General features: G+C 31.8%; 1 protein-coding gene across 4 annotated transcripts; it reads right to left on the minus strand.

The window, feature by feature from the left end:
• Positions 1–3,686: 3,686 nt before the first annotated feature.
• Positions 3,687–22,474, minus strand: LOC123202663 (disease resistance-like protein DSC1). Of its 4 annotated transcripts, none has more exons than XR_006499036.1 (7): positions 21,765–22,474; positions 19,783–20,860; positions 19,267–19,575; positions 17,767–18,714; positions 17,122–17,648; positions 4,437–4,641; positions 3,687–4,022 (listed from the first exon to the last, which is right to left on the minus strand). XR_006499036.1 is itself a non-coding variant. In XM_044618663.1 (6 exons), the coding sequence occupies exons 1-6, from the start codon at positions 22,277–22,279 to the stop codon at positions 4,638–4,640; spliced, it is 3,381 nt and encodes a 1,126-aa protein (XP_044474598.1). In that variant the 5' UTR covers positions 22,280–22,474; the 3' UTR covers positions 3,687–4,637. The 4 variants fall into 4 exon arrangements, 1 of the variants encoding a protein (XP_044474598.1); XR_006499034.1 differs by having other exon boundaries at positions 3,687–4,253; XR_006499035.1 differs by having other exon boundaries at positions 3,687–4,258.
• Positions 22,475–25,335: the final 2,861 nt, after the last annotated feature.

Genomic DNA, 25,335 nt, shown 5'->3' on the forward strand with positions numbered 1-25,335 from the left:
GTGTATTTCAAATGCCACACGTTGTAATTCTCTTTATTTAGTATCATTCTCATTCAAATTAACCATCATTTTCTAAGATGTTATGGTTAACTAAATCATAGAGACATATCTATCAGACACAATGCTATCAAATACATATCAATTGTAGAAACTACGTATTAAAATTTTTAAAATATCTCACATAAGGCACAAAATCAAAAGTTTATTATGTTCCCAATCATTTTCCATGACACAAATGTTTGATATTGTAAACTTTAATCTAATTGCGTCAATATTAATTATGGATGAGAATTTTATTAAATTCTATCAATCTCATAATTACCACATTTAATAAATATATATGAAACAATGAATGCATCATTTATTTTAACTATGACTATTTTATCAACCCGTATTGTTTTCTGAGTTTCTTTATCCATGATAAAATCTCTATTGTATTTGCGTCAAGTCAAATACCTCATATTATGTTAGTTTTGGGAATAACGTCAAAGTAATGGATATCCCTTTACACATTATTATGCATTGCTCTATAGCAAACTATAATGAATCCACTCAGTCCCAAAGATTTTAAATTCTTACGTCCCGAACAAGATCATTGATTACGAGGCTCATATTCATGCATGAATATTATCTCTTTTCCAATTAAGAGAATTCAATAAAGTATTGATAGTTTCGACATGCAATGTGATGGCCCCTAGTAAACAAACTTGCATGAAGTAGAAACATGTATTTCAAAACACCAATATGTGTTTTCATGAATCGGAATAAGATATTACATGTTAGTATGCACCATAAGACCTATGGAACGCATCTCATATATAGATCCGAGTACTACACTACCTTTAAGGACCCGAAAATAGATTTCACAAGCCAAAACGCCCTAGAAAAGGCTCTTCACGCACTATCATACGCCAAAATAAATTCATATGCTCTTTTGCACATCGAGTCGATGTCGTACTTGCCTCCACGTGTCGTAGAGATTTTGCAACGCGCCTTAACACGCCAAGAATGTGTTGAACGCGTTGTCACACATCGACTAATGACTGTCACATGTTTGCATGCGCCAAAAGCAAGTTGTCACGCTCCATACGCGTACATGCGTCGATCAACACTACGGTCAACAATTTGACCGTTGACAGTTCGGGTTGAACTGGTTGACTCAATGGGTAAACTCGTTGATCAATGAGTCTTGACCAACCTGTTGACCTCCAGTTGGGTAATCAGGTTTTTCCAACCTGATTTCGATCTGGTTTTACACACAAACCCCAGATTTTCTATTCTTCTAATTGGCCATTTTCTGGTGACTTTCCAACGGTGTAACCATAGGGCTTTTGTAGCCTACTCGACGTCTAGTCTTATCATTCCAAGTTTCGACACCGATGGCTACGAAATTCTTCGAAACGGTGACGAAGAATAAAAATGCCTATAGTCTCAATTTTGGGTCAAATTTCATCGATTCTGACGTTAATTCGAATCGTTTTTCAATTTAAAGCATGTAATATCATTTCAATCATTCATCCAATATATTTCCCAATACCAATTTCGTGCAATTTTGGCCAAATTAAATTCATGCCCAAAAAATGAATTTTTAAAATAAAATTCAATATATAGATTCTAATTTGCACAATATACGCAATACAATTCATAGAAAACATAGCAAATACGCATCATAGGCTCTGATATCAATGTTGAGAATAATTGAACATGCTATGATCAAATTCTGTGAAATCTGTCAATAGAGATTTGCATACCCGGAGTAATTTTTTTGATGAAGCTTCTTCGAATACAGTGCAAGGTATTAACGTTAGTTTATTTCTATGACATCATTTGCCCACATACTGATTTTTAATTAGGGAGACAAGTTTACTGTGTATTTTTGGTTTTGTAGGAGAGGAAAGGAGAAGTCTTTTACTTTTGATATAAATGGCATGATTATTTATGAGGAGGCAGATTGAACAATTTATATATGTCCAACTGCTCTCTAACTTCCTCTTATAACTGTTTTTCACAGTTATATTAAACCGAGTCAGATCAACCCGTCATGAGTGGACCCGGATCCAATAATTTTGACCCACACAATATGGACTGATGACCTTCAACAACCCAGAATTCTCCACCCACACAATATGGACCGGTGACCTTCAACAACCCTTGGACAGTAACCAAATTCATGGAATATAAGTCCTTTACTTTTCCTCTTTAACAAAAACTCAAAGCCCTATGCAAAATTATTTGAACCAAAGTAACATTTTCTTACTATAGTGTATGTTATGAGCTCTAAAAAATTATCAGAGTTCTCAAATTCTATGGTCTAAAATAAAAACCCCATTTATAAGAATATTACGCCTAATTATTTGGGGAATAGATCCATACCTGCCATTCTTATAAAGCCCACTGATCATGACATTAGTTGTAGCCACTTAGATCTTTTCATCAAAGAGATTCGATGAACTTGATGATGCGACACTATGAATTCTTTCTAAAACTTGAAGTAAACATATACTTTCCATCAAAGGATTGAATCGTCTGTCAATTTGGTCTCAACAAGGTATACAAAGGCCTCATTTCGAGGAATTTTTGTTACCTTAGCCATATGATCTCCAACTGCAAAATTTCCGTTGGTAAAATGATAACTCTGTAGTGCATCATCGATGTCCTTTCCTTCATCCACTAAAAAGACTTGCAACTGTTACAAAGCAAACCTGAAAAAAAAAATGTCACATTTTCAGAAAACATCGATCATGGCGAGCCGACCAAAACTCGATCAGAAAATGACCTTACATGGATGTCATTCTGTTCTTGGGAATGATAAATGGTGGATGACCCATGGCCATTAGTTGGCTGATATTTGAGAAATTTGATATGTTAATTTTGTGGGGAAATGGAGAGAAATTGACAGTAGTTTGGTTGAGTGAGCTTGTGACACTCGGATGATAAATAGGAGATTGAGCATGGGTTCAAGTGAAATTTTTGTGGGTTGGCATGAATTGTGCATGGGTTCAATGGGAAATTAGAGGTGGGCTTTAGGTAAAAGTATCATGAAGCATGCAAACCAATTATCTAGATTATTCCAACAAACAAGGATTACTCCAACAACTTGCAGCCACCATCGAAGAATTTCCAAGCCAGCTAAGCATCCAACTTCTGCTGCCATTCAAGGAATTTGTAGAAACATTAAAGTCGGTCAATCAACTAACATTACGGTAGTATATATAGGCTTGAAGCCCAACCATGTATTTGTGCAAAAATAGCAGGCACTTTTTGCAAAAGAAAGAAGCAGTGAGAGCTGTGAGTGTGCAAAGAGCAAGCTGTGAGCTAAGAGTATGAGCAGAAAATTAAAGCACTGTTTAGTGATTACATTATTTGGATATAAGAATGAATTGGAAAGGAATGGAAGTACTATATGATGCGTTGAAAATATTGCCCTTTGCAAAAATATTGATTTTCTTAGAAAAATTTATTAAAATATCCATCTATGCAATATTACTCATGAATATATTTAAGAAAATGCGATTCGCAGAAATTGTCCAAGAATATAAATGAGGTTTGATTATTATTGACTCAGTTGAAATCGCATGTCACCTAAAATAATTCCTAAGCTCAAAATTTTTAATTTTGTCTATAAAACTAACAAATACACTCAAATAAGTTCATATACTTATTACATAGAAAAGGATTAGGGGAGCTCCATAACACAGATCTCACAGTATAAGAAAAAGCCAAGAATTTCACCAACATCTAAATGAATTACATTCCTAGATTCTCATAAGTTACAACAACAGCTTCTAGATTCTGCTAATAAATTTTTAATGCAAATATGAACTGCCAGAGATAGAGAGAGAGAGAACCACCACATCTAGAGCCACATACCAGCTTTTCCATGCTTCTAAATCACTTTAGTTGTAATACATCTCCTCTTACATACATTGCCCCCGGTTTCAAGCAGAAAGTGCTAATGATTGAAAGAGCAGTGGCAACATTTGCTTCACAAAAGTGATGAGTATAGGATTCCCATTCAAGACCTTACAACATTAAATAGTGGAACTACTCAGAAATTACATTTTACAAAAATACGGGAACAATAGGAATCAAGCAAATTACGAATTCATTCAGAATTAGGTCTCCATAATTATTTTATCCAGAAAGAAATCCAGCCTCAACAGCTTCACAAAATCTAGAGTGTGATGCCTCAGCATTCAGCAACAGCTTTTTCTTCTTCCACATGCCCAGCAAAGCACACACAATGCTTCCTACTGTGCTACATCACTACCAATCACTAAATAGTGAATTTATAACAAAGAATATACACAAGCACCTCAAATACCACTGTTGTTGAAAGCCCTTCTACAGGACTGTAGTCCGTCCACATTCAAGAAACCCATACCAGAATTCACAAAAAAATCAACATAATTAATAAAAATTCAAACCTCCCCTACCTATAAAAATTATGAAACCTGCTCTTTGAATTCTGTTGAAAGTTAAACCTGCTCAAGCCGCCTTTGGATATCCAGAATTTGCCATCTCTACTTCTCGTGGATCATGTCGGTAATCAACATCTTTTACAAAAACACCACAACCCTGCCATGACCTCGTCTTCCTTGACCACGATTCAATTGCCAAGCCATTGATAATAAACCTTATCTATGATAACAAAAGATGTCTTAACAATAACAGAGATGATAGTATAATCACAAAAAAAACAATTGATACAATAACAGCCACCAAATTGTATCAAGATTTGTATAGTGGATTAATGCAATAACCCTTACGTTAAATTATTGCAAGGAAAATCAACCTCAATAATAACAATAATAATCAATCAAAATCTAATGTTTTTTGGAGCTAAAGAACCTTCTAAAAATCCTAAAAAACGTAGTTCTGAAAATAAAAAAAAGGAAAAAACAATTAATTCAAAATCTAATACTAAAAAATTCCTAAAACGTCTAAAGCAAACTCGATGGAATGGTTGTTTGTTTGACGGAATGCCAATTCTACACTTGATTCTTGGTCTTTGAGTAAGGAACAACCTCATTTGCCTGGTCATTCAACTTCCCAAGCGACAACTGTTGATATAACGACCAAAGGTGTTTTTAGAATAACCTATGGAATGCCCCGTTCTGATAGGGAATGACCAAGGTGCTTTTGGAACAGCTTTGTTCTTGTTCATGACGTCTACAAGGACTATTCCTACCTTGCGGAACATCCCTTCCATTATGCCTACATCACACCATGTGTATATAATATTTGTAGTCTTTTACCTAATTTAGAACTTTAGTTACGTTAAGTACAATTTCCAATTCTTTAATTTGACGAATTCTGGTTTTAAAAAAATAAATAATAAAAGAAAATACTGTAACCAAATAGATGAAAATGTTCTCTAGTAAATGGAGTACGGGGAAATAAGAGACTAATTATAAAACAGGTAGTTGATTCTTATTAACCTTTCGACACAAACAAATGCATAGAACTCACTACCAATAAGCAAAAAGCCAAACAATATTTGCAAATCAAACAATTTCACACCAATTTAAATCTATATTCACTTCGATTTTGATTTTGTGATTGAAATTATCTTTAAATTTAGATTTTAGGTACAAATTAAATTCGATCAAATTGCATAAAATTGGTGATAGAAAACATGTTAGATTGTTGTTAGGAATTGTTTGACATGTTTTAAATTAAGAATTGAATCAAAATAATGCCAAAATTGATAAAAATCGAGATCAAAAAGCGTGTTCTTCAAGCCACCGTATCACCGACATCCAACTACATCAGAGGTCCTCCGTTGGCACGAGAAAAACCTCTAACTAGTGGGCTATAAAAGCCCCATGGTCTATCATCGGAAAATGGCTGAAAGATGGCCAATTAAATTGCCTAACTTTTAGGGTTTATTGCACAATTTGGGTCGAAATCGGGTTAGAAAAACCCGATTCCCCAACCCATTGATCAACGGGTTAGTCAAATCCCATCGGTCAATAGGTCAACCTGCATAATCAACCAGGTTAGCTTTAACAGTCAATGCCCACTTGGGTCAATTGAATGGTCAACGATCAAAGGTTGACCATCAGTGTCGACTGATGCGTGTGAGGTCATGGATGCACATGACCATCTTCTTCCGGCACATGGCTATGCATGACAGTAGGTGAAGGCTTTATTTCAGTGAATGAAAGCGCGTGCAATGTCGACTCAACGCGTGAAGGCGCATAGGACCTTATTTTTGCTTATAAGGGTGTGTGAACAACGTTTTCCAACGTGTTTTGGCACGTGAAAAGTGTGGAAGCTATGTAGAGCTCAGATTTGCATGTGGAATGTGTTTCATAGGTCTTACGATGCGTAAAGACATGTAATACCTTATTCCGACTCCCTAAAACACATTAGTGTTTCGAAATATATGTTTCTAATTCATACAAGTTTGTTAACTAAAGACCATTATATTATATATATGATGTGATTATCTGATTATCTAATGGTGCATATTAAGACTATATATAATCAGTCGTACTCTTTTAATTAGAAGAGATAATACATTGTCTAATAATATCCATGAATGAATATAAGCTCCATGATTAATGATTTTTTTCGAGACAAGAATTTGAAAAACTTTTGGGACTAAGTGGATATATTACAACTTGCTAAAGAGCTATGCTTAGTAATGTACAAGAAAACATCTATCGCTCTGATGTTATTTTCAAATTAATGAATTACGAGGTATTTGACCTACTGCAAATTTCATAAAGACTTTATCATGGATAAAGTAACTCTGAAAACGATACGAGTTGATAAAATAGTCATAGTCATAATAAATGATGCATTTGTTGTATCATATACATTTTTTTTTATGTGAAAATTTTGATATTGGTAGAATTTAGTGAAATTCTCATCCAAAATTAATATTGACACAATTAAATTGAATTTTAAAATGTCAAGCATTTATGTTATAGAAAATGATTGGGAATATAGTGAACTTTCGATTTTGTACCTTATGTGAGATATTTTAAATTTCAATACATAATTACGACAATTGATGTATATTTGGTTGCATTGATTGAGTTGTGTTGATATATGTCTCTATGATCTAGTTAACCATAAAATCCTAGGACATGATGACTTATTTGAATGACAATGATACTAGATAGGAATAATTCCAACGTGTGATATTTAAAATGCACAATATCCTAGTGAGCAAAAGACTTTAAAAACCATATATTAGTTAAGATAGAGTAGTGATTGACTAAGGGATAGAAACTCAAATAGTGTCTTACACAAACGTGATGTGGATGCATATCACGCATGTAAGAAGCAAGACTCATTTCATGTGATATCTTGACTCGTTCCATGAATAACGCTTTGATATACGTGAACCAGTAATGCTTAGCTATATATGTCATAAGTGTGGTTTTGTTTGAAAAGTTTGGAAGAATTATACTCCTTAAATAAAGGCAATTAATCGTTAGATTTGATAGAATACCAAGTATGATTATGAAACTAAAGTTAGTTAGGTGTAACCTGACAAATGAACAATAGGTTCATTTAATCGAGTGATCTCTTCTTGAAAGTGGGAGCATATGAAGGTGCATATAACCTATGATGAGAATAGAAAAACTTTTGTTAATTGCTCTTGCCATCTAGAATAGAGGACAAACGCCCTTGAGACAGCTAGACTTGGTACTCATGCATACGTTGCAGAGTTCAGTTCCAAAAGTTTCTAAAGTAAGTGGCTTAAGTCTAAATAGGGAAAAAAGTCATAGAATGCTCAAAAAATAAGAACAAAGAATTGAAATAAGAGAATGACAAAAGTATTGGAAGAAGAGACGGAAATAAGATAAATTGTTGCTTTCGCCTGTGAATGAACGAAACTGAAAATGATTGTCTCATTCTATATAAAATGTTGGAACTTTATTTTTTAGTATTATGATATTAACTGAATATTATCCTACATGGATTACGGACTCAAAGCCACTGACCAAGTAACTCATGATTGAAGATCTTTAGTAAATTTCTGTCGAATTTTGAAGAAAGTGAATTGGATGTATGTAGGCAACAACACAAGCATTGTAGTAAGAGGAATGAATACTAGCAAATGAGTTTTGAGAGGTGGTCGAATCCTATATCTACATAGAATCCAATATGTTCCAAATATTTGATGAATCTTAGTTAAAGTACTTGTTCTTCTTAAACTATGATATAATTTGAATTTCTCTAAGTGTTTTATCAAAATGCAATAGAATTTATTTATATGGATTTGGTTTGTTAGTTGAATGGTTATATGGTGTTTGCCACCTTCATTATGATAATGTTAAGTTTTCCATTATTTGCTTCTCTTATATGTAAAGATATTAATGCAAATATATGGCATGCTAAATTAAGGCACGTTTGGTCAAGATGGATTGAATAAATTAACCAATGAAAGTTTATTAGAAACTTTAATATAAATAGAACTACCCACGTGTGAACATTGTATAGTTGAAAAAACTTCTAGAAAACCATTTGAGGAAGTTGTAAGAGCTTAATTTCCTTTGCAATTTATATATTTAGGTATATGTTTTCCTATGAATGTAAAGCTTGAGAATTATAGTTCATTACTTGTGTTGATGACTATGCTCGATTAGTCTTTGTCTACTTGATCTCCTATGAGTCAAAAATAATAGATTGTTTTAAACATTATATATAATTAAGGTTGAGAATCAATTAGACAAAATGGATAAAAGTTTTTAGAACTCACTGAAGTGTTAAATATTTGTCAAAAAAGTTTGAAAAACTAAGTACTAAAAAAGAAATAGTATGATAACTAGGAATTTTAAGAACTCCACAACAAACTGGTGTAGCAGAGGAGAGTAATTAAACTCTATTAGAAATGAGTAGGCCAATGATGGCACAAGCAAAACACCAATGTCACTTTGTGATGATATGACATTAACTATTGCTTGTGTACTTAACCAAGTACCTACTAAATCAGTTGTTTCCACTCTTTATGAGTTATGCTTAGGTAAAAAACCTAAGTCAATTAATTGCAATCTTAGTAATTAACAATGTTTATCCATAGCTTTTCCTATGAGTTTGAAAAACTGAAACTAAGAAGAAAGGAATGTATCTTTATCAGATACGCAGAGCACTTCAAAAGGTATGTGTTCATTAAGGAGGATTTCATTGGAAGATTAACTTAAATTGTATTATGTGATACTACATTCATATAGAATATTTTTCTTAATAAAGATGATGTTGATAAAAGATAAGATGAGAGAAGAATGAGGATAGTTACATTTTAGTGACCATTAGTTAAGTCTTACAAGATAATACCTACACTTATTCTAAGCAGTGGGAGCGAATGCAATTAAACTCCAACCTATTTCAAATAGTAAGAGCAATGATCCTCAATTGTTTGCTTCGTTCATCTCAACCTAGTGGGAACATTAAGATTATGCATAAGAGTGGATGTCCAAAAGTACTCTAGTGATGTTTTAAATTAAAAACAAGATTTTCATAACCACTCCTCAAGATGATGAAGAACTTAAAGTCATAAAACAAGTTAATTCATCTCTTGCTAAGGAAAATATTGAGATGCATTGAAAGAAGAGATGAAATACATAGAAAACAAATCAATTTTAGGTTTTGGTTGACTCACTATTGAGTCAAAAACCTATTAGGAATAAGTGGATTTCCTGAATCAATCATAAGGCAGATAGCTCAATGAATGGATATAATTTTGTCTTATAGCAAATAACTATACCCAATGAGTAGGTATAGATTGTGAAAAATAACATTTTCATCATTTATAAGATTTACTTCAATATGTTTAATTACATATTTAAATTTAAAATTACACTAGATGAATGTCAAAACAATTTTTCGTAATGGAGAACTTGACAAAGAAATTTACATGAAACGAGATATAGATCTTGTTATTATAGGTTTGAAGCACAGAATGTGCAAGCTTCAATAACGTTAAATGACTTAAAATTATCATCCAGATACTGGTACTTAAAATCTCATAAGTATTAATACCTTATGGTTTTAAAATGATTAATCAAGTCCCCCATGTCTATATGACAAAATCTTATGATAAATTTTTAATTCTATTAATGCGTATGATGATATGTAGATAGCTAGAAATAATTTAAAGTGATGATCATCAAAGGATGGGTATCCATACTTTTGACCTGTAGGATGTAAGAAAATAGATTACATATTAAGAATTAAATCTACAGGGATTATTCAAAGAAACTTTTGACTTTGTCAGAAGAGCGTAATATTCAAAAGTTTTTAGAACAATCCAATATGTTAACCTGTGAACTCGTTGATATTCTTATGTCAAATGAGGAATTATTGAGCCGAGAGATATGTATCAAAACTTAAGATAGAAATAGAAAAATGTTAATAGTTCAGATGTTATCAAATATATTATGTATGCTATGGTACGCACATGTCAAAACATTTGTTTTTGTTGTTGGGCTAGTTAGTCGATATAAGTCAATATTGAAAAGAGCACTGAAATATTATCTATAGAATATTGATATATTTTTAAAAGGCTATGTGAATTATTGTTTATGTAATTAAGGATTGAATTTGTGTTTAATTGACTATTGAGATGTCAGTTAGGGAAGTAATTTAGACCAATGCAAATCAAATTCTGGCTATATCTTTTTACTCCAGAAAGGCCCATGTCTTGGAGCGATAAGAAAGAGAAATGCATAGTCTTATCCACAACAAAGGCCAAGTATATAGTTTGTTAAGTGATTGTGCAAGAAACTGTTTGGTTAAGAAAATTTTTTGTGAATTTGAGTAAATAAAACGAGATTGTTGGAACAATAGTTGTCTATTGAAATAAACAATCTTGAGTATTATAGGATAACCAAACATATCGACATTAGACATAATGTTGTAAGAAACTTCACTTCTAAAGGAAAACAAGCATACAATATAATTTTATGCATTGTATGGTCATTAATCCTTTAACCGAGATTGTTCCATAAAAAGTATATCTTGCACATGTTAAATCTCTTGGATTGTGTAGACTATGACTGATAAGTGTTGAGCAAATATATTGTACTGGTAATACAACATCGAAAACTATGAATTCAAGTTTATTTTTATTTAAACTTTGCATCCTAAAATTCTTGGATTTTTCGCTGCATACACATCGTTTTAGCTTAACAAGATTGTAATGTCACATAAGTTAGAGATTAGCTCACTTATATGAGCAATCGCCGTTAACGTTGAGAGAACGAGTAAAGATGAGACATTATTCTTGAGAAAAGTGATACTGAGAAAGCATGTCAATGGGAGACAAATTTCTCAAGAAAAGATTTATTGAAGTTAAAATATCATTTTGATGATCAATCAAGATGAGGTCATGGATAGATACATTTGAAAATGACCGATTTGGATTTCCCATATCCAAACAACTTGTGAATGCTAGATCTAAGTTTTTAATATGGATAAATACTTACAAATGTGAAGATGATTAAAAACTCAGGTTAGATGCTAGGTGTAGCGATTGAACTAGGATCTATACAGTATTATGAATGACATTTGAGAAAATACATACTATAACACATTATTCATACCATATGTACATAAGTAAGACGACCAGTTAAAATAGTAAGAGGATAAATCCTTGCTCTCTCACTGTATGAGACTTTATAAGAATTACCTCATGTTAGTACCTTTTGACTTTTTGTTGTTGTTTGATGTTTACTCTTAGTGTTACTATCTTAGTTATCTTAGTTTGACACCTATAGTCATACACGATTCGGTCTATGAAATACGATTAGAAAAACAACTAAATTTAAATTGAGAATTTTGAATAAAAGAGGAAGACTTTTATATATAGTACATTTGTCCATTGGTCGACTGATTATGTTACTCATATAAGAGAATAAACTTGATCATGGGTATATAGGAAAATAACACAATGATAAATGAGTGATTAAAGGGAGCTAGTGTTATCGAGTAAGTTTAAGGTGTTACGAGCTTAACGCTTTATTTTGTTTTATTCGAATTGAAACGACTATGTTATTCCTAACAGATGTATAGTATTTAGCTCTCAAGTGCAGGTTGTTCATGAGGTCACACGACACATTTACAAGTATGAAACGTATTATCGTTTGAGATTTCTATGTCTAAGTATTTGGTTTAGGTCTTTCATCATATATGAGTATTAGATATTAGCTCTAGATCTACCCATGACAGGTCGACTCGACCCTGTTTATTTTAACTGCCAAGGGCAGTTAGTGTAGGAGAGTTATTAGCAAATGTCCAAAAACACAAAGATCACATTCCCCAAATGACCCAAAATCTATTTAAATGTTCGAACTTTCTTCCTTAAAGTGATATACATTATTTTAATAATAGAGAACTGTTTCTCCTCTTGGAAACCAAAAACACAAAGATCATATCTCCAAAAGTAATGCAATACGTGAGACAAATGGGGTTATAGAAATGACTCACGTCAACACCTCATGTCATGTTCGAATGGATTTCGTCACAAACTTGAAGTCGGATAAATGTATTTATGTTTACTGTCATTTACAGAATTCGATTTGGCATGTTTAATTGTTTCCAACAATTTTGTACTCACAAGCCATCATATCACAAAAGAATTTTCCAAACCCTATAGATTCGATTTAGCGTTCTCCCCTACTTTGGGCGTCGCAACAATTTTTTTCCAATGGCTTGAATTTGCTCTTGAATCTCACACAATCACTTTGATAAGGACAATTTTAAAAGAAACATATAAGGTTGAATGCTATTATGTCACAAAAATCTTAGAATATGTCCTTTTGTAGAATTCTGTTTCTAAGAGATGTCATAGTTGTGCACTGTCATGTGTTTGACATTTTCTAATAATGTGGCACAATTTTCTTTTCATACACATGGTAAGCTATCTTATACGCATGCATCTCCTATGCACAACTGTCAATCAAGCCAAACTGCAAATTACTTCAACATATAAACAAATTCCAATTCCATCCCATGGTCTAATGTCTTTCACCAAAGACCCCCACAATGGAAGAATGAAAAATTCTCACAAGCACGTGACTATACATTCTAGGACTAAAACTACCACCTAATGCATTAAGAGGCCAAACAACCATTTTATACCAATCTATAACAACATAAGTGAAGTCAGCTACCTAACCATAAGATTAGCCATGAAGGAGCACCTCAATGTTTGTCAAAGCTCTCCAGCGAATTGGCCAAATGCACTATCATTAATAATGTCTCTTGTAATAGGTATGGTCTCCATTAGGCAAACATTATCTGTATACAACCACTGTGTCCTAGTTCCTCATCCAAATACAACATGTGAGGTAACTTAAGCTATTGCGTTTGAAGGCAAAATAGTAATTGATGGATAACATATCTCAACACATAGACTAGACTTCCAATCAAGAGGATAACATCCACTCAATGCCCTTGCACACTACTATTATAACTAACTTCAATTGGCAAACTAAATCATGTCACTATACTTGTAAGTCAAACATTTTTTATGTATAAGACTCAATGTCACATTATCTTGTTTAAATTTATTGTTTACTTAAGTATGTTAATTAAAAATCATTACACTAAAGCAATGATGTTATAATAGAGTGATATACAAGATATACATAATTACTTATTGAACATGTTGGCTTTTATAAATCAATCATTCACTTAAGCACAATATTCTAGAAATATTTAAGAATACAACGATAATAAAAATAGAGAAACAACAACCTTTGAAAAAATTTCAGTATATTAATGTGAGTGTTCATTTACAAAGAAAGAGAAACAAAAAGAAAAAGCAAACATGAAAAAGTGAGAAGGCTAAGGCACCAACATTAAGTAAATATTAGTTGCCTTACAAGTTGGAAAAGTATCTCAGTTTACCCCTGAGGCCTCATGGGGAGAGGTTTCCTAAAAAATTCATTATGGACTCTTCCAACTAGTTTAATTCCTGCATTTCCATCCTAAATAGCCATTTTAAGATTTGTAGATGCTACCATTTCTTGAAGCTTTTCCCAATCACTTGTCATAACACATTCCCTCACCATGGAGGTGATAAAGGCAGGCTCAGAACACAATTACATAGTGTCCTCAAATTCTAAAGATCTAAAAGAGGAACTTAGATATTGATTAGGACCAAAACTAGAATTAGATTTTTATTTTACCATAAGGTACATCTATGTAAAAGGAATGCACACCCCGTACATTGATTTCCACATGGGTAGCCCATGCGAGCTACCATGCTAGTAAAATTTAAGGGATGTACACCCATGCATCATGTTAATATACAAATCCTGAATAAGGTAAAATTTCAAATGTAAGGGGAATTAAGAGACACATATATATTAAAAAAAAAATCAATTCTCTGTCCCTCCAAAGCCCTAACAGTCGTAAAAGGAATTCTAGCAACCAAGATCCTTTAGGAAAGAGAGAGAGTTTTGTTTTCAAACTCTAGTTGCATAACTTAAGTAGGAATGACTCTTCCACTTTTTGTGATGGATTCTTAATAAATCTTGAACCCTTTGAATAGTTAGATCAAACAGAGAATGAATGATGCATTAGTAGGGTCTTAGATAACATTGCTTTATTGTTGACTTTAAGCTTGTGCAAGGAAAATGGTTATATCATAGGTTAAACCTCAAGATTTTGGTTCTTTTGATACTTATAGTTGCTAAGTTGATTGCATGATATTAGAAACATTGAAGATAGGTGAAAATCCAACTAAGAAAGGTTGAAATTCAATTCCAGGATGTCATGTACAGTCGTGCCATGCATGGTCACGGGCATACATAGGCTAGAAGAGTAAAATTTGCAAAGGATTATGCATGTACACATTTTGTGTGGATGCCCATATGTTATTTGAAAACTTGATTTCATTGGCAAACAAAAGTGCAAAGAGAAAGCATGACCATCTGGGTCAAAAATTGATTATTGACATAAAGTACTGTCTTACATTGAGAAGGTATGGTTGTACATAACCAATTACGATTAGAAAAACCTTTGGATTAAATGAAGAATATGATGAAAATTAACAAGGAGGTATACACTCAAACACTCAAAGAATTTAAGCTCGTACATCATTCTTTATGCATATACGCTCATGAAAGGTGTGATATCATCGTACATGATGAATTAAGGTGTACGCTTATGGCTTCATGAGATTAATCGAACATCTATCATACCATATACACACATATACAATCGTAGAAAGGGTATACTGATGGCTTAGCTATGTGTAGGTCATACACAAATGAGCTTTATTGATTTTCAAATATGATTTAAGGTCAATGAGGTGTTGTGATGTGCCCTAGAGATAGAGATACGAGTTGGGTACTTAAAATGATTAATGAACCTAGGTAGAGTTAGATTAGACTAGAGTGATCTTTGAGAGAGTTTTGAGTAATCAGATATCAATAGAGATTCGATTATCTTAAGAGATTTGAGATGAGTCAATACCAACAAAACATAGATGATGAGATTATGGGCTAACCTAAGGGAAAACCTGTTACATAGGCAACCCATAGATAAGGTATAGTCTATCGATCGGTGCCCTTAGATAGAAAAGAGAATTGTCAAAAATACATGTGTGTCGATTGGCTAAGACTTACCAAAACATAAAAAGTCTGAGAATTAGGGTCTATATTGACACACCAAGACTATGAGTCTGTTGATTGGCAAAAAGATAAAATAACCATGACTAGAGAGTTTTAGCAATTGGTCACTAGAGTGGGAGAGATGATTCCCTTTATTCAGTTGAGATCCGACAATCCTTGATTGAAATAGAGATAATTTTGGTCAGAAAAGGAAAGAGATATATTTGATTGATGAATTGTAGGATAGATCATTCTTACTTACTAAAAGTTTTTCACTCACTCCCTTCATTTTGATTTTACAAGTAACGATAACAAGACAACTAGTTAGTAATGTAGCAACATATAGCTAATGGACTTATAGGGATCCATATTATGATTTTGACTTATGATTTGATTTAAGAGATTAAAGATTCCATTTAGTAGACATTTGATTAATTGTTGGGTATGATTTTAATGTTTGGGATTGGACTTATTAATTAGACTTGTTGGATATTATATGATTAATAATATTTGATGTTATTTAGACATTTGAATTTGTGCATGTTAGTGCCAGCATGCTTAAATGTGTATTGGGATTGTTAAACATGCATGATATTGATTTAGTAGCACTTTAAAGGATAGAATTTTTAGGGTAAGGTGTTACAAGAAGAAGAAATGAGAAAACATGCCCTGTCCACGCCTCGAGTTACCCCTATAAGGTTACATTCATCTACCTTAGAAAGGCACTCATTATCTTGTGATCTCTTTTTTGCAGACCAGATTGGCCTATCATTTGTTAACCTCCAATGAACACTTATCGCCCACTTATTGTTGACTTGGTATTGATAGTCTTATAGGATTGTACTACAAAAGAAATGATGCATAAGCTTTTCGATTGTATGGATTGCTACAACAAATTGTTTACACTAGAAATCTCTTAGGAAAGCAAAGGACTCTTAGAGTTTTTAGAAAAACCTAAGATGAAAAAGTGATTGTTAATGAGTCTTTATGAGCAAATATAGGCAAAGTGGGAAGTAATCCTTACTAGTTGTTGTAACTCTACGACATGTGTCATCGATCCAATGATGCACATGAATCATGATCGACAAGTCTTCTTGACATCATAAATCATAACAATTAACATACAACATGAGCATATGTCACATCAAATACAATGTATGAAGGACATCATCACAATGTCATGTAACCTATCTTGACACTTCACGTGTCTATTTATATAAAAAAGTAAAGAGTTTCCAAAGTCTTATATTCATACTCTAGAAACTAAGAGACACTTGTTAGATCATGAAATTGGTCTTTATTTGAATTTGTTTGTATAGCACTAGCAAGTTATAATCAACAACTACATATAATTGAAATTCCCAAGGATTTCAAGCACGTCCAATTTGTATTAGTATGAACACTCTTATGTTAGTCTTGTATGTTGTAGGTTGAAGCAAATAAATATTGAAGCATTTTCTTTACAATCTTCTTTTTAATAAAATTGTCTTTAAATGGGGTGATATAAAGAAAAAGAAAAGGAAAGCATCTTAGAGATTACCTTGAGCTAGATTCGCCAACATAGAAATTTTCAATTTTCAATTTCTTGGACTCTGGTTTCCCATCCCTTGACTGTAAGTTCGGAACCCAAACTCCACACTTTTTCACTTGGAAAGAATCTGCTCTTTCAGTAATATAATTCTCAACATAAAATCGGACGGTTATCTCACAATATTTGTAATCTTCAATTATCGACATAAAAGAGAAATCATTTCCCAGGAATACATGATCACAGTACACATCGTCGGGTCCAGTACCACGCTCCCATCCCTTCAAAGTTCCATAGAACACATCCACTATACCATTTTCTCTTGTAAGCAAGAACTCCAACGCAACCGCCAAACCCTGTCCGTCATTATGATATTCTTTAAACTCCACAACAACACAGGTAAGAAGAGAATTGAACTCTATTGGATGAAGGTCTGCCTGTAGATCCAGAGTTACATAAGATCCTGCACTTTGAGAGACCATCCACTCTGGAATTTCACTTCCAGGGAAACAGATACAAAAATCCTTTCGATGATATGCCTGTACAAAAATAAACAAGGATGTGGTTAAACTTTAAAATATATCATTTACAATTTTCTTTCTCTAATAATTATAATGAAGATCATATGAAATAAGGAAGATTCTCAACCATACATACCGCCATAGGAAGATAACCGGTTTTCATGTGTTTGAAAATTTCTTCATAGATGGTATCTTGCTTTAGTTTGAAACAATTGCTAAAGTTAATTCTGATGCTTTGAAGATTATATCTGATCAAGCGAGGGGGCCAAATTACTAATTCTTCCAATGCTCTGCAATCGTTTGCATTTATAATTCCTAATTCACGTGGAAGCTGTGGTAGGGTTCGAAGCCTCTTGCAACAGCTTATGTCAAGATAAGACAATACAGACAAGTCTTTAATCCCTATTGGAATGCTCTCAAAAAAGTTTCCGCCCAGATGTAAACTTCGTAGTGTGCATAACTGACCTAGATTGGTCGGTAACTTCTCAATAGCACAGCTTGTTAGATCTAGTTCTTCAAGACAGCGCAAATTTAGAATGGACGTTGGTAATTCTCTTATATACACCATCTTTGCTTTAAGCACCTTCAAAGATTCTAAATTTCCCAAGTTATTAGGCAACCCGAAAAGTTTTGAACACCCTGAGAGATTGAGATATTCAAGAGACTTTAACTCGCAGATATTTATTGGAAGTCTCTCAAGCTTAAAACAGTCTTTCAAATCCAATATAATTAGTCTAGATAAATTCTTTATAGAGGACGGCAACTCCTCTATTGCAGTTTTATCTAAATATAACTCTTTCGTATTCCAGAAGATTCGTGGAAACTTCTCAAGATTTGAGCATCCAGAAAAGATGACTTTTTCAAGAGATTGTAGACGAATGTCTGTTGGAAGACTAACAAGACTTCCACAGTGCCTCAGATTTAAGATACGAAGCTTATAATTGAGGCCATCAATGGATGAGACAATCTCACACAAACTTGTGCAACCTTCTAAAATCAAACTCTCAAGATTGGGGCCCAGTGAGAGATCTTGGAGTTTTAGATGTTTAGAGTAGCTTAGGTTGGCATGTTTCAAACAATCAAGCTGTAAATTGAAAAGAAATAATCAGTACTACATTTTGGTATGTATAACTAAAAAAATAGAAATAATAATGTTTAGAGGAATGGACTTATCCAATTTTTTTCAAGGACCATACTTTGTTTTTTGTTTTTTTAATTCTATTCAAAATACTAAATTTTAAAATTTTCTTATTAAAAGAACCAAACTTCTATATTTTTTAATTAAATAACCTAAATTTTTATTATTTCTTATTAAATATATTAAACTAATCACTTTGTTTTCAAATCAAAATAAAACAAAAAATTCTAATTATGTTTATTCAATATTTTACAAAAATATTGAATAAACATAATTAGAATTTTTTGTTTTATTTTGATTCATTTAATAAAAAAAATCTAAAAATTCAAATTATTTTAGTAAGAAAATTTAAGAGTCCAATCTCTTTAATAAATAAATAAAAAAAAACAAAGTTTGATGACTTAAATATATATATATAAAAAACAATGATAACTCAATGCCCCGATAGATCTTGCTATCTCCAAAATGTATCATAATATAAATGTCACTGTTCATTACCTGGACAGTAGGCCAAAGTTGTTCAATACTGCTGTGAGGCATGTCAAGGGCGACCAGGTTCTTGGGAAAAAGGTTTGTCTGCAATGATTTCAATGGACATCCATGCCAAGACAAGTATCGCAGTTTACTCGAAACATAACGAAGCTCTTCGGAGACGCGCACCTTATTAATATCAATATCTTCTTTGAGCACATTATGCAGCTTAAAGAGTCTAAGTTGATCCATCTTTGCTAAGGCACTAGGTTCTAAGTCTATGATCTTTCCTTGTTTAGACATGTCTAAACATATGCCTTCAATTGCATTAGAAATCTGATACAAATAAAAGATGATAATTAGCTAGCAATGAACTATTGAAGAGTTTATTAACATACGTAATATAGTTTTTTTTCAAGTTTCTTCTAAAATGATTCAAAATAAGCCAAACTCATCCAAGCTAATGCAAATAGGAAAAGTGCAAATATAAAACACAAAAGGGATATTTTAAATCAAAAATTAGATAATTTATTTGACACTTACCTTATTTTCTTCCAATACGCTACAAACATCTTCATGGTACCATAAACGACTACGTTTACCAGGTTCTTTTGTAGATTCTTGTCGAACTATTTCCCAACCCATTTCTTGAAGCAAATCATGCATTGTTATCTTGTAATCTTCTGTCATAGTTATAAGACATTTATCATCGAGAACACTTAGTCCAAATTTAGCCGCATAGCCACAAGCATCCAAGAAGTCACTCACGAAATCTTTATTCTCCCATTTAAGGAAGCATGCAATATCTAGAAATATATTCTGTTCATCATCGTTTAGTTCATCATAACTTATTTTTAGTATCTTGTGAATATCCTTATGAGGAATTCTTTCAATGTTTTTCAATGAACTTTCCCAAACTTCTTTTGGCTTTCTATATAAGCAACAACCTAACACTTTAAGAGCTAAGGGAACACCTTTAGTATATTTTACTACCCTTTTTGACAAGTCCTCATAATCTTTATTGGGACGATTTTGACCAAAAGCATGCCAACTAAAAAGCTGAAGAGCTTCTTTGCTACGTAGCCCATTTATCTTACATATATTAATATCATCAACTCCACAATTTCGAAGCACTTGTTTGTCTGTTGCTGTTATAATGATTCGACTTCCTAAGCCTAAATGATTAATGTTCTCAATTAAAGATTCTACTTGCTCTGAATTAGTCACATCATCAAAAACAATAAGAACTTTTTTACGACCAAGTCTTCCTTTTGTGAAGCCAATAGGATTCTCTAATAAAGTAGAAAGCAGTTCTTGCTGCATTGGAGTTAATCCATAAGGACTTGTTGATTTTTCCCTAATATTTCTAGCAAAGTATGAGCCATCAAACCGATTGCTTATGTTATCAAATACACTCTTTGCAATGGTTGTCTTTCCTATACCACGCATTCCCCAAATTCCTACAATGTTAACATTTGGCAATCCAATTTGCAATAAAGACTTAATTTTGCGAATGATTGATTCTAACCCAACCAATTTCTTGTCATTATTACTTGAGGACAAGAAATTTAAGATCTTCACAACATCTTCAAAAACTTTCCGCGCAAGATAATAATTAGTCCTAACAAAAGTGAAAAAGAAAATGTAATAAATTATCAAGTAATGAAAAAAAAATTTCCAAAAACAATGTTGAGAGTCTAGGTGGGATGACAACTTTAAAAGGTATAGAGCTAAAGTTTAAAGTTCAAAGTTCAAATCCTCACGTTCTACTGGATAAAAAAATTAAAAAAAAAAAAAAGAAATCCATGCTTAATGTTGAGTGACTTATTACTCTCACATGACCTTAAAGCTCAAATTGGCGTTATATCATAAGCTTTTAGGTAACATGGTATCACTCTCAATCGGATAAAGTAAAGTAAAAAATCCCAATTTCCTTTTTTTTTTTTTCTAAAGAGTCAAGAAAGCCTTAATATGAAAACATTAAAAAAATATGATGGACAATGAGATTTTCAAATAATGAATTTCAGTATTCTTGTTCAAACAAAAGCATAAAATATTTTACGAGTACCCAGCTAGCTACTTAATTTGTGAATTTGAATGTGCGAGTCTCTTTTATTAGGCATTGAAGTAAAAATCTTCATCAATTCAGTGAAATATGTATGGAAACGACAGAGTTTTGAAGTGTATCTCTTGCGAAAAAATGCTTTTAAGGGGAAATATTTTTCATTTTGTCTTGTGTGTTTGAGAAGCGTCTAAATGTTAGGGCTCTGCTTCTAAAGTGGATCATTGTTTCCTTCTTAGATCCAAAGGTGCAATAATCAGACTATCAGAATTATTTTCAAGAATCTTGCTAACTATCATTTGTTGTCATTTTTCTATACAAAAACGAGAAGTTATATCCTTGATTATTAAAATCTTGATATAAAATGTTTAATTTTTTTATCTCTTAAACTACTTGATATAAAATGTGAAAGTAAAAATCGGCTGAAACTGCAAGAGTAGTAAATTAAAGGGTAGAGAATTACGTTTTCTGAGTTGATATCCTGCCTGATATGTTGGCTGCCTCTGTCAAAGCGTTCTTCCATGCCTGAACCTTTTCCTTAAATTTTTCTTCTGTCATTTGTAGCTTCTTTAGTTTCTCCTCATCAAAACTTCCTACAAGCCTGGCAAATCCGTCTCCAAAAGTTCCAGTTTGATTCCTTACTTCTGATGGATCTATCTGATAGAAAACTGGTATTATCACCTGTTTTTTCGTTTTCTTGCGCTCCATGATCTTCACAAGTTCTTCAAGACACCATCTTGAAGACGCATAACCTTTCGAGAAAATTATAACTGAAATCATTGATTCTTCAATTGCAGACACAAGAGATAACGAAATCTCCTCTCCTCTGTTAAGTTCATCATCAATGAAAACATCTATATTTTCCCGCTTCAAAACTCCATGTAAAGTGCTGGCAAATGTGATCCGGGTGTCCTCTCCACAGAAACTGAGGAAAACATCATGCTTCCTCGATCCAACAGCCCTGGAAGAAGAAGCCATCGTACTTAATAGACTTTCAAGAGTAAAGCAGCACCGTCTCAGAAAGCAATATAAAAAGTTTGGTCAAAGAAGCGTGATTGTTTAGCCTGCCAATCAGCTATTGTCTTGATCCATCCACGAAGTTTAATTAAAGTTTACTTTTAATTAATTATTTCTTATCTCAGCCTGACTGAAATTCGTCGCACTTTCACCTCCCAGAGACTTTTTTTTTTGTCCAAATTTCTATATATTCTATTTATGATGTTTCTTTTTTAATCTTTTAGTGTTTGACCCACCCTCACATTGGAAGATGTAAAAGTAGTTTTCTATAGCCCATCTTCAAATTTAAGTGAAATTAAAGATAAATTACCTAAGCCCACCTTTGATTCTAAACAGATTTGGACCAAAAATATATAAAAATATGTTATTAAGTCGACTTCAAATGGACTTCAAATATGTTATCAACTCAAATTTCATCTAATTTCTAGAAATCGGATTTTTTCCTCTAAATCTTCAACTCGATTTTAGCAATCATACCTAATGATTTCGTTCCCAAAGACAAAGGCTTTAGCCCTTTGAAAATTGGTGTTAAATAAATAACTGATATTCAAATATTTAAATATATTATTTTAATTTGATTTTGATATTAATATATAATAAGATATGTGAATCTTTAATTTAGATGATTAAATTTTTATTTAACAATTAAATTTAGAGATATAAAACTTGAAAATTAATTACTTATATGAGAAATTTAATTAATATTTTTGTAAAACTGTATGTATTTTACTTGCATTAAAACTATGGGTAAATACTAAATTTGTGTGAAATATTTTTCATAAATTTTAATTAATATAAATACATTTAATTACATTGGATTTAAGTCGACCGTCTATTGTTTTTTATTTGTCTCTTTTTACATTATTTTATATTATTTCCTTTATTTAAGGATGGATGTTTTTTACTTAAGTTTTCATTATTTGATTGACAATAGTAAAGTTATGGAGGTAAGATTGGATCCAAATTGACCTAGTTTGGTCTTAGAAGCTAGTTCTACTTAATTCAATTTGGTTTGAATTTATTTTATTTGAATTCAAATGAAAAAATTTAACTTGTTTTTTAAATCGAGCTAAACTTGAGTTAAGAGGTGTTTGATTTGATTTGGTTCGAGATCAATTCGAATTTATAGTTTGAATTGGTATTCAAATTTCTAGCTTGATACAGTTCGATTTTAAAACTCAAATTGTTGGTTCAAATTTATTGATTGAATCGGTGATTTTATCTATTATTTAGATAAAACGATATCATTTTGTTATCAAGCTATAAATTTAAATAACCAATTTGAGCTATGAATTTGAACTAAACTCAAACAAAATCAAGGTGAATAATTTTTTTTATTCAAACCAACATTAATATTGGTATAACAAACTCAAATCGAATTATTTTTTTATTTAGATTGAACTTTGTCAAAGAGATGTTTGGACATAATTCGATTCGTATTCATATCTTATGTGGAGGCGCCCTAAACAAAAATTTTAGGTCCACTACTGTCAACAGGTAGAAGTTAAATTATTAAATATTGACAACTTTTGGCAAACATTTCCTCAAGTTTGATGATAATTTTACGGTAAAGAAACTTACTCACATCCAAGGTTTGGTGAAATCCCAAACGCTCATCTATAAACTTTAGCAAACCCAAATAGCTATCATTCTATTAAAATCACTGTAAAGGTTAAGAGTAAAAAAATGTCATTTAATTAAAAATATTTTTAAAAAAATTTAAAATTTATCACATTTTTTTCTTTTTCTTAAATTTAAAAATTTAATAATTTTTTTCTACTCAAAATTTGAAAAATAATTATTTTCCTTCTAAGGTTTTTTTTGTCACATTTTCCAATAAATTTTGTCTTCTCCAACCACCTTCATCCTTAGTATCTCTCTTTATGTCTCCGACGAAATTACCAATCTCTCTCCCTCACTCTCCAGCATCCCTGGTCTCATGATACCATGGTCATTCTCAAAATAATTTATTTGTAGTTATTTATTTTTAAGCATACCATAACATTAGTATTGATGTATCTACGCATATAGGTAGCATAGTTAAGTGTGAAATCTCTAAAACAATCCTAAGAGCATAATAGCCATTTTATGATATTTTAGGAATTTTAGTGAAATGTGGCTAATATTTTTATTATATATAAACAAATATTGTTGTATTTTGTGTCATTATAAGTTTTAGCAATAATTATTTACAATACTGGTATATTATAAATACAAAATAATTGTTACTAGAAATTAGACTATATAATGACAATTATTTATAATATTTAAAACTGTCATGAAAAATAATTCACTTTTTCTTAAGCATAATTTATACAGGCAATTCCGGTATTTAATGTATTTATAATAGCCACATAAATATATTTTTTTCAATAACAACTTTTTATTTTTTTTTTGTAATTGTTGGTTAAATGCAAAACAATATACATATACACACACTCATCTAGCGAGAGAGAGATAATAAAATTATGTATATCTATTTTAAGTAAATTAATATAGGTATACTTATATATATCATCACATGATTAGGAGATTTTAAATTAAAGATAAAATAATACTGTAGTCAACGTTTTCGTCAAATGAAAACCCTTCGTCTTTATCGGAGGTCTTCATCTCCGATGAAAATAGCTAGAGAGGAAGAGAGAGTGACTAGAAAGGTGAGAGAAAGACACTGACGATCAGTGACAGTGAATCATCTGTAAAGAGAAGGAGAAAGAAAGAATAGAGGTGCAACTGAAATTTTATAGAAATCTGCAGGGTGGTTGTATATGACAAAAAAATAGAGTTTTGTTACCCTAGACTTAGGGGAAAAATCAGTTTTTATATCTAAAAAATATGAGTTTACGGGATAAAAATAAAAATTTAAAATCTTAAGAAAAATCATAAAATATGAATTTAAATAAAATTTTTAAATGATGTTTTTATCTTTATAATAATAACAAAATTCAACAGATAAATGAATATTTAAATTTTTAAAAATTAATATATGTGAGTTTAAATTTATACTAAACTTTAAA

Source organism: Mangifera indica, chromosome 19, assembly GCF_011075055.1.
Source record: "Mangifera indica cultivar Alphonso chromosome 19, CATAS_Mindica_2.1, whole genome shotgun sequence".
NCBI lineage: Eukaryota > Viridiplantae > Streptophyta > Magnoliopsida > Sapindales > Anacardiaceae > Mangifera > Mangifera indica.

Excerpts from the sequence above, each read along its gene's own strand:
- LOC123202663 (XM_044618663.1), bottom strand. The coding sequence starts at position 22,279 with ATGGCTTCTTCTTCCAGGGCTGTTGGATCGAGGAAGCATGATGTTTTC. Across the intron at positions 19,576-19,782 it reads GCGTATTGGAAGAAAATAAG|ATTTCTAATGCAATTGAAGG; the intron begins GTAAGTGTCAAA and ends TATTTGTATCAG. Across the intron at positions 18,715-19,266 it reads AACTTTGGCCTACTGTCCAG|CTTGATTGTTTGAAACATGC; the intron begins GTAATGAACAGT and ends TTCAATTTACAG.